Here is a 10,960-nt window from a genome sequence, read left to right as displayed (position 1 = left end):
CCCCCGGTACTCCAGTAGATGCCCGAACTCACCCGGAACCATTCTGATGTCCAAACATAGCCTTCCAATATATCGATCTTTATGTCTCGGCCATTCCGAGACTCCTCGTCATGTCTGTAATCATATCCAGGACTCCGGACTACCTTCGGCACATCAAAACACATAAACTCATAATACCGATCGTCACCAAACGTTAAGCGTGCGGACCCTACGGGTTCGAGAACTATGTAGACATGACCGAGACTCATCTCCGGTCAATAACCAATAGCGGAACCTGGATGCTCATATTGGTTCCTACATATTCTATGAAGATCTTTTTCGATCAAACCGCATATCAACATACGTTGTTCCCTTTGTTATCGGTATGTTACTTGCCCGAGATTCGATCGTCGGTATCATCATACCTAGTTCAATCTCATTACTGGCAAGTCTCATTACTCGTTCCGTAATGCAACATCCCGCAACTAACTCATTAGTCACATTGCTTGCAAGGCTTATAGTGATGTGCATTACCGAGAGGGCCCAGAGATACCTCTCCGACAATCGGAGTGACAAATCCTAATCTCGATCTATGCCAACTCAACAAACACCATCAGAGACACCTGTAGAGCATCTTTATAATCACCCAGTTACGTTGTGACGTTTGATAGCACACAAGGTGTTCCTCCGGTATTCGGGAGTTGCATAATCTCATAGTCGGAGGAACATGTATAAGTCACAATGAAAGCAATAGCAATAAAACTAAACGATCATTTATGCTAAGCTAACGAATGGGTCTTTTTCATCACATCATTCTCTAATGATGTGATCTCGTTCATCAAATGACAACACATGTCTATGGTTAGGAAACTTAACCATATTTGATTAACGAGCTAGTCAAGTAGAGGCATACTAGGGACACTCTGTTTGTCTATGTATTCACACATGTACTAAGTTTCCGGTTAATACAATTCTAGCATGAATAATAAACATTTATCATGATATGAGGAAATATAAATAACAACTTTATTATTGCCTCTAGGGCATATTTCCTTCACCTCACCAGCTGGCCACAAGGATGGACGGCGCGCCCCCTGACCTTGTTGGCCCCATGTGGCCCCCCTCCACTTATTCCAGCACCCATTCTCTCATTCTTCCTCCAAAAAAGATCACTACATAGATCAAACTCGTGTTTTTGCTCATCTTGCTGCCATTTTCGATCTCCTTGCTCAAAGCCCCATTCACAAAACTGCTTTGGGGGATTACTCTTCGGTATGTGACTCCTCCAATGGTCCAATTAGTTTTTGTTCTAGTGCTTTATTCATTGCAAAAAAAATCTGCTGTGGTGACCATGTTCTTGAGCTTGCATGTCAAATTTATATGGTCCAAAGTTGTTTTGATGCATGATAGAGCCTCTAGGCACTTGTAGGAGTAGTTGCTATCAATTTTATTGAGTTTGGTTCACTTTTATTTTGAGTCACTAAAATTTTAGAAAATTTCAGAGGAAGGATAATGTTGAGGAGATTTTTGAGTGGCTCCTCGAGCCGGGGTTCAAAGGAAAAGGAAAATGAGGAGAAGGAAAAGCCCAAGTATAATCTTCCTCGCGCCACAGAAATTTGGCCATGCGAATGGCCATGTGATGTATTCTTACAAGTAGCCAGGATTTATGATGATTTCTATTATTTGGCTGGGAATGCAGGCATCACCGACTTCCTCCTTGACCGGTGTAATCAGTATCTCTTACTCACTAATACTTACGTGCAAAATTTTCACTTTCATGCTAGGAAATCACCACCAACTGTAGACTTTCACTTATATGATGGGTACAAAGAAATGATGCTTTATGACTTTTGTGTGGTTTGTAAATTACCTTATGAAGGTAGTGTCGAGGAACCACGTCCTAGCAATGTGGAAGGCCTTATCTAGGAAATCACCATAGGGGAAGCTAGAGGAGTGTCGGGAGCGAGAGTGTCTAGTATTCATCTTCCTGCTTTACGCTATTACTCATTATTCGCTGGGAGATGTTTAATTGGTCGTAGAGAGAGTGGAGGCCTTAGTGCCCCTGACCTCGCCATTTTATGCCATGCTTTACATAGATATAGAAGTTACAGTTTGGGCGCTATGGTTGCTAGACGGTTGAGTATGAACTGTATAAAGGGTCCTATTTTCGGAGGCATCTTCGCCTCCCGCCTTGCTAAACACGTTGAGATACCCATTAGGCATTATGAAAAAGAGGAGAAACTGCTACCCACTATATATTTAGATTATGACAGCATGGTAGCACATAAGTTTATTCGACATGATGACGAAAAGAGAATTATTTATAACCTGGTATTTAGCGAGAATACTTTTTAGATTACTACCTTGCCTGCACCTATTCTGTTCGATATGCATTCAGGAAGGTACATTGTTTTGCCCACGGACATTCGTGCATATTGGGAGGGGACACGATCCCCACCTCCTGAGCCAGAGCCATCACCTGATCCATACCAGGAGTCTATTTATCAATGGGATCCACAGGAGCTCGCAAACTAGTGGAACCCCCAGGATCCTCCTCAGTACACTGGAGAGAACTATTTTGATCCGTGGGAATAGACCAACTTAGGCCAAAATCCTCAGCTTGTGGGAGTATGTATTCCTCGCCGACATTACATTCATATTCACACACTCATTTCAGTTGTTGGTGTTCATACTTTTTTATTGTATTATCCATGTTAGTTTATTTATTTTTTGCGCTTTCTTCTTGTGTGTTTGAAAAACCTTAAGAAAAAACAGAAAAAATAGTTGTAGTTATTTTACTCTCTATGCATGCTTAGTAGTAATATTAAAATAAAACCCAAAAATATTTCTCGTTCTTCTTCTACTTGTTGGGAGCTTTCCCGTGTAAATAATTTTTCTCGTTCTTGTTTTACTTTCTTCAGAAAAACAAAAACTCCAAAAATATTTCAGTGTGTTTCTTTGAAATTCTTTTCTTTTCTTTGGGGGTCGAGAGGAGAAGACCGCGATGAAAATTTTGAGTGGCTCCCATGCATTATTGTTGATCTAACAAAAGAGCCCATATTACCTTGTCTTCTCCTTTGAATAAATGTTTGCAGATTCCAGCTTAGTCCAATGCACGAGAACTATTATTATTATCCACATCGTCCGGTCGTGCGAGTGAAAGACAATAATGACGATATATGATGAAATGATTGAGATGAGGAAAAGCTTGTATGAACTCGACCTATCTTGTTTTTGTAAATATGATTAGTTCATCGTTCTTGATTCAGCCTATTATGAATGAAACATGTTTGCAATGACAATTAGAGATTATAGTTACTCATGCCATTCTTAATTAGCTAGGAGTTTATAATGGTTTAGCTTGCATGCCAACATGCTATTAAAATGGTTGTGATGTAGTATGATAGGATGGTATCCTCCTTTGAATGATTCGAGTGGCTTGACTTGGCACATGTTCACACATGTAGTTGAAATAAAATCAACATAGCCTCTATGATATTTATGTTCATGGTGATTTATATCCTACTCATGCTTGCATTCAATGTTGGTTAATCTCAATGCATGTTTGTGACCGTTGTCGCTCTCTAGTTGGTCGCTCCCTAGTCTTTTTCTAGCCTTCACTTGTACTAAGCGGGAATACTACTTGTGCATCCACTTCCATAAACCCCAAAGTTGTTCCATATGAGTCCACCATACCTTCCTATATGCAGTATTTACCTGCCATTCCAAGTAAATTTGCAAGTGCCAACCTCTAAACCTTCAAATGATAATCTATTTTGTATGCTCGAATCGCTCATGTACCAACTAGAGATGTCAATATCTTCCATGCTAGGTGGGTTATTCTCACGATGAGTGGACTCCGCTCATCACTCATGAGAAATTGGCCGGTAACCGGGATGCCCGGTCCCATGCTTAAAGCAAAACAAATCAAAATAATTTCAAACAAAACTCCCCCAGGATTGTTGTTAGTTGGACGGTACTCGTTGTTTCGGACCAGTCGTGGAGTGTGCTTGTTGGTGGTGGGGGAGTATAAACTTTATCATTCTGTTTGGGAACCGCCTATAATGTATGTAGCATGGAAGATAGTGAGATCTCTTAGTTGTTATATTGACAATGAAAGCATACCGCTCAAAATATTATTCAATCTCTATTTCAAAACTCGAGCTCTGGTACCTTTGCAAATCCCTGCTTCCCTCTACGAAGGGCCTATCTATTTACTTTTATTGCTGAGTCATCATCCTCTTATAAAAAGCACCAGTTAGAGAGCACCACTGTCATTTATATGCATTGTTATTAATTTATGTTGAGTATGACTATGACTGGATCTCTTTTACCATGAATTACAATGTCTAGTCAATCCTTGATCATTAGGGGTGCTCTGCATTTATGTTTTGCGGTCTCAGAAAGGGCTAGCGAGATACCACCTTGTTATATCATATCATGATTGTTTTGAGCAAGTGTTGTCATCCGAGATTTATTATTATTGCTTGCTAGTTGATTATGCCATTGATATGAGTAATTATGATACCTAAAAGTTAGTAATTGTGATACCTAAAAGTTATTGTGAATATGGTTAGTTCATAATCTTTGTTGAAAACTTGAATGATGGCTTTACATATTTGCAACAACAAGATCAAATAGAGTTTGTAAAAGTTTTTCTTTATCACTTTCAGTTTGTCAACTGAATTGCTTGAGGACAAGCAAAGGTTTAAGCTTGGGGGAGTTGATACGTCTCTGTCGTATCTACTTTTCTAAACACTTTTGCCCTTGTTTTGGACTCTAACTTGCATGATTTGAATGGAACTAACCCGGACTGACGTTGTTTTCAGCAGAATTGCCATGGTGTTATTTTTGTGCAGAATAAAAAGTTCTCGGAATGACCTGAAAATCAACGGAGATAACTTTTGGAATATATAAAAAATATTGGCGAAAGAATTAGCAGCAGGGGGCCCACACTCCTAGCCACAAGGGTGGGGGTGCGCCCTTCGACCTTGTGGGCCCCCGGGACCTCCACCAACCTCAGCTCCAACTCCATATATTCACTTTTGGGGAGAAAAAATCAGAGAGAAGGATTCATCGCATTTTACGATACGGAGCCTCCGCCAAGCCCTGTTCTTCCTCGGGAGGGCAGATCTGGAGTCCGTTCGGGGCTCCAGAGAGGGGAATCCGTCGCCATCATCATCATCAACCATCCCCCATCACCAATTTCATGATGCTCACCACCATGCGTGAGTAATCTCATCGTAGGCTTGCTGGACGGTGATGGGTTGGATGAGATTAACCATGTAATCGAGTTAGTTTTGTTAGGGTTTGATCCCTAGTATCCACTATGTTCTAAGATTGATGTTCTATGACTTTGCTATGCTTAATGCTTGTCACTAGGGCCCAAGTGCCATGGTTTCATATATGAACCTATTATGTTTTCATGAATATATTTGTGTTCTTGATCCGATATTGCAAGTTATAGTCACCTACTACGTGTTATGATCCGGCAACCCCGGAGTGACAATAGTCGGGACCACTCCCGGTGATGACCGTAGTTTGAGGAGTCCATGTATTCACTAAGTGCTAATACTTTGGTCCGGTACTCTATTGAAAGGAGGCCTTAATATCCCTTAGTTTCCAATAGGACCCCACTGCCACGGGAGGGTAGGACAAAAGATGTCATGTAAGTTCTTTTCCGTAAGCACGGATGACTATATTCGGAATACATGCCTACATTATATTGATGAACTGGAGCTAGTTCTGTGTCACCCTAGGTTATAATTGTTGCATGATGAATGCCATCCGACATAATTATCCATCATTGATCCATTGCATATGAGCTTTTCACATATTGATCTCTGCTTACTTACTTTTCCGTTGCCACTGTTACGATTGCTACAAAACTACTACTGTTACTTTTGCTACCATTACCGATGCTTCCATACTACTTTGCTGCAGATATTAAGTCTTTCAGGTGTGGTTGAATTGACAACTTAGTTACTAATACTTGAGAATATTCTTTGGCTCCCCTTGTGTCGAATCAATAAATTTGGGTTGAATACTCTACCCTTGAAAACTGTTGCGATCCCCTATACTTGTGGGTTATCACCATCTCATCTTTCAACGCCTTCATGTTCTTGATGTACTCCATAATAGAAGAATTTACCTTCTGAGTGTGGTCAGGGCAATGCCTGTTTCAATGAGCAGACATGGGTCTCTGAGAAGAAGAGCAACCTGATCTCCTTGCACACATTTGTCGCGTTGTCCAGGACGACGTTATGGACAAGGATGCACCTGATGATACCCTAATCATTGCCAGGGTTGACCCCCTTGCTGCTAAAAACCTGAAGAAAATATTGGATGCTTTTGCTCTTGCCACTAGCCTCCACATCAACTTTGATTAAACAACCTTCGTTGCCCTAAATATGTCCTCTGAACTCGCAGCCTCTCTAGCTAACGATCTAGGCACAGCCAGTGTTGCTTTCCCCCCAAAATACCTTGGCCTACCTCTCTCCCCTCATAAACTACCCCCTCAGCCTTCCAACTTATAATTGATAGATGTGATACTTATCTTGTTGTCTGGCGTGCTCTCCTACTCTCTCATGGCGGACAACTCATCCTCCTGTCTGCAGTACTAGACAATCTGCCAACTTATTTTATGTTGTGTTTTACCTTGCCTAAAAGCGTTCTTGAGGAGATAGACAAGGGTACGCGCATTATCTTCTGGCCCAATGAAGATTCGTTCTCAGGTGCAAAATGTTTGGTAGCTTGGGACCGTGTTTGCTTTCCCAAAAAGGCACACGGTCTTGGTGTTAAAAATCTTCAAGCACAATTTATTTGCCTTATGTTGAAATTTGCATACAAATTCCTACACTCCACAAACTTGCCTTGGAAGGATTGGATTCTCTGCCCCTCCCCTCTCCACACAGGTCCAGATAAAAACTCATCCTTCCTTAGCAAGGCTATTTTCAAACACCTAGATGCTCTTCGTGATACCTCTCAAGTCACGATTGGTGATGGCACCTCTATATTTTTTTGGCTAGATAGATCACTTCTCCCAAAGCCTCTCTGCATTACCTTTCTCACATTATTTTTCCACCATACTAAACCTACAGCTCTAGTGCATATGATCGTGATGATGGGGATCAATCTAGGCTTGCGTAGCCGGCTAACCTTAACCGCTTCTCGTGAGGTTGCTTCCTTGAGACTTTTGTTGCAGGATGTCAGGCTGGGACTGCTACCGGACTCATGCACGTTGCTCAATGGCTCCCCCTTCACCACTAAAGGGGCCTACGATGCACTTGGCTCTTAGATCTCGGACCCTTGTCTGGATTTTTTTTTGGTCTTCTCAGGTGCCCAATCGGGTCGGGTTTTTGGATGGCTATTCTACCTTGATAGACTCAACACACGTACCAACCTTCACTGGAAAACCATCTTGGATTCATCTACGTGTGCCCGGTGTATGGGGGATGTGGAGGATCGTTGCCACCTCTTCTTCACATGCCCCGCCTCCGCTACGATTTGGGTTGCTCTCGGATTCGTGCCATCCTTCTTGCCTATCACCGACATTTGGGATGCGCCTTCGAGCTTAACAGTGCCGACGTCGGTTTGGTCTTTTATTCTGCTCCTGCAGCTATGGAAGATCTGGGATGCTGGGAACTCTAAGGTCTTCGGGAGCATAGATGTTACTCCTAGCGTTGTAATTGCGAACATTATCTCGGATCTCACTCTCTGGTCCCATAGGCTCAAGGTTGGTACCCTGAGGGAACACGCAGGCTTGTGGTGTGATTACCTGTCCTCCCGTACTTCATAACTCACATGTAAAAACAACTTTTGAAATATATTCAGGCGAGGAGCCTCCCCTCGGTGACGGTATCAAAAAAAAGGATGCACCTAGTAAGCGAGTTACGAGGAGATTAAGGACTCATTGATCCGCTACTAGCCACGCTACATAAGTGAGGCTCAACACATTGGAGGGCTTACCGTCTTTGGGGACCTCAAGCTCCATTGCAGGGCAATTGTGGTGTCGTTGAGGTAGCCTTGCATCCGAATGCCGCGTACTGCAGAGAGGACTTGCACTTTCCACGGGACATGGTTTTTCCTTGATAGTCTCTCGGTCACCGCATGGATGGAAGTAGAAAGAGTGGATCGAACTTGAAGGAGGAAGCCATTAGAGCTAAAAGCTACTCCCTTTGTTCCTAAATATTTTTTTAGATATTCCAATATAGACAACACACCGAGCAACTCTAAAAGACGTTTATATTTATGTGTATGTAGTTTGTATTAAAATACCTAAAAGGACTTATATTTAGAGAGTGAAGGAGTAGATGTGATCTAGGTTGAGAGAGGAGGCTCTGATAAGATATGTGAATTTCAAAAGTAGAAAGAGTAGCATGCTAATATACGTTTGATCGAGACCGACTTGCCCCATAAGTTAGCTATACATGGGAATCAACTATTTCATAGTACGCCATTACAACAACACACGCATGCACGTGCCTAACCTAACTACATAAAAAATACTAACAACCTTCGGTTTCAGTTTCGATTTTTGACAACCTGCTCTAACACGAGAGTACACAATAATGCAAGCTCACCAGTCAACCATTCGATGAAATGTGAACCAACCTGTGGTTGAATGGTTAAAGGGACAATAATATTCTCAGCTCACCAAGGTTCAAGTCTTGATATTCGTATTATTTCTAAATTTATTTCAGGATTTCCGGCGATGTGCTTTCAGTGGGAGGAGACGTTTCCGTCGACGACGAGGCGCCTATAGTAACTTCATAAATCCTAAGATAATATGTCAGCTCAATCTCTCGAAGATGCTTATAGGTTAGCTTTTAAATTTTGGTAGACAGTTCCCCTTTAACAGTGTAAAAAAATGTTTTATATTAAATTACAAAGGGAGTAGAACAGAAGCGCAACATCTCGATGGGTCGCATACATTACTTTTTTCTCTGGAAAATACAGTCTCATACACATTACTTGCTTGGAGACACATTTGGTTTCCGTACGTGCAATTTAGTTTTCAGGTGTGATGGAGCCGAAGGAGATCACGATTCGTTCGCTACTTATTTATGATACGACAGCAACATCTCATTCTTACACATAAAACAGCGTACTAGAGTTCGGTACTACTTCAGTCACACCAAGCTACAACGAGCAAAGGTTTTTTTTTTTTTTTTTTTGCGGGGAACGAGCAAAGATTACACTAGTGATGGATCGATCGAGCCACAGGTACGTAGCTCGCCCGGTTGCTGCGGCGGCGTGGGTGGTTTGCCGCCGCGCTAGCTGGCTCACAGGCACCAGAACGACGACGGCCGCGCCCGCTTGGCCGGCGGCGACGTGATCTCCGGCACGGCGAACACGTCGCTGTCGCTGTCGCTGTGGTACCACTCCCGCACGTGCCCCTGCTTGGCCTTCGCCGCCGCTGCAGGGGCCACCATAGCGGCCGGAAACTCCTCCAGGCCCCAGGCCGGCGCCGGCGTATGCGGCACGTGGGGCGCCCATGCGCCGCGCTTCCCTGGACGCTCGGCGGCGACCACGTCGAACAGGTCGGCGTCCAGGAACGGCACCTGCTCGTCGCGCCCCTTCTGCTTCTGCCAAGTGCAAAGGTCTGGGCGTTTAGTTTTTGGCCATGATGCGGTGGACGGAACCGGGTAAAGAGATGGTCGGCGACTTACGGCGACGAAGGCGGCGTCGTCGAAGAGGAGTTCGTCGACTTCAAAGCCGGGGCAGATGTTGGTGAGGTAGTCTGAGATGCTGCTTCCTCCACCTCCTCCTCCTCCTGATCCGGCGTGGCTGGCGTCATGAACTGCAGGGGCTTCCTCGGCGGCCGAGGCCGAGCAGTCCTCGTGCTCGTCGGAGCTCCCGTCCGGGGAGGGGATCTCCTTGTCCAAGGGGTCGGCGGAGAGCTTGGCCCCGACGAGGAGGAAGCGGCTGTGCTTGGCCGTGAGCTCGTTGGCGCTGTGGATGGGCTCGTCGCAGTCGGCGCACAGGATCGCCCGGTCCTCCACGCAGAACACGAGCCCCCTCCGCTCCTGCAAACAATCCCGCAAACAAAGACCGTCAGCTCAGCTCAGCTCAGCTCAGTGTCGTAGCATCGGACGGACATGAAGCGCACGCACCTTGCAGACGTCGCAGAGCGGCGCGGCGGCGTCGTTGGCGGCCGGGGAGGGCTGGAGGAGGGTGAGGCGGCGGTGCTTGCCGGCGAGCTTGTTGGCGCGGTGGACGCGGCGGTTGCAGGGGGAGCAGAGCGCGGCCTCGTCGGCGCAGCAGAGCACGGCGGCCGGCTCGAGGCCGCACACGTCGCACTGCACGCGCATGGCGATCGGCTTTCTCGGAAGCAAGTCAAACAAAGGAGGAGGAGAGAAAGCTTTGCGGCTGGATGCGAGGAAGGAGGTGGAGGGAAATAATGCGAGGAGAAGAGAACAGAGGAGCAAGCAAGCAATGGAGAGTGAGGAGCATGTGGGAGGGCGATGGGGCTATTTTATATACGCCATGACAGGGAGACGAGAGAGATCTTTCACGCCGAGTTTTTATTCTGCTGCCGCATTGGGTTTGTTCAAAAGATTGGGGGGTGGGGTGGGGCATGGAACTCCAAAATATCCTTAACAAAACCAAAAATATCTAGCGGTGCTCTGTACTTCAGGGTGAGGAAGTCAGTGCTGGCACTGTCCCTCCTCCCGAATGAGGGAGCCGGAGGTGGAGGTGGGGAGGTGGGCAGCCGTGTCAGCTTAAAATGTATCTTCCTTTTCTTCCTCTTTTGGCATAAGGTTCCAAATTTTACCGGACTTGTTGCTCCACAAGCCACTAATCTTGGTAATTTTTCTCACCCTTCCGATTTCCCCTGTGGTTTTGTGAGGCCACACTGTCACGAAGGGCGTCGACGGGTTTCGAAGCCCGCCTTTACAAGGTCTAGAGAGTTATCAAGGCCGGGTGGATACGACTACGAGGTGAGAAAGGTGACCGTTGGGTTATGTGGTCACCGAGT

At 45.0% G+C, this 10,960-nt stretch overlaps 1 protein-coding gene across 1 annotated transcript; it reads right to left on the bottom strand.

The window, feature by feature from the left end:
• Nucleotides 1-9,015: 9,015 nt before the first annotated feature.
• LOC125520845 (B-box zinc finger protein 21) lies at nt 9,016-10,475 on the bottom strand. Its single transcript, XM_048685877.2, has 3 exons — nt 10,095-10,475; nt 9,651-10,007; nt 9,016-9,566 (listed from the first exon to the last, which is right to left on the bottom strand). The coding sequence occupies exons 1-3, from the start codon at nt 10,290-10,292 to the stop codon at nt 9,264-9,266; spliced, it is 858 nt and encodes a 285-aa protein (XP_048541834.1). The 5' UTR covers nt 10,293-10,475; the 3' UTR covers nt 9,016-9,263.
• Between the last annotated feature and the right edge of the window lie 485 nt (nt 10,476-10,960).

The sequence above is a fragment of the Triticum urartu genome, chromosome 7A, assembly GCF_056163025.1.
Source record: "Triticum urartu cultivar PI428250 chromosome 7A, HENAU_Tu73, whole genome shotgun sequence".
NCBI classification, from domain to species: domain Eukaryota; kingdom Viridiplantae; phylum Streptophyta; class Magnoliopsida; order Poales; family Poaceae; genus Triticum; species Triticum urartu.
This window is presented reverse-complemented; position numbering and strand designations above follow the sequence as displayed.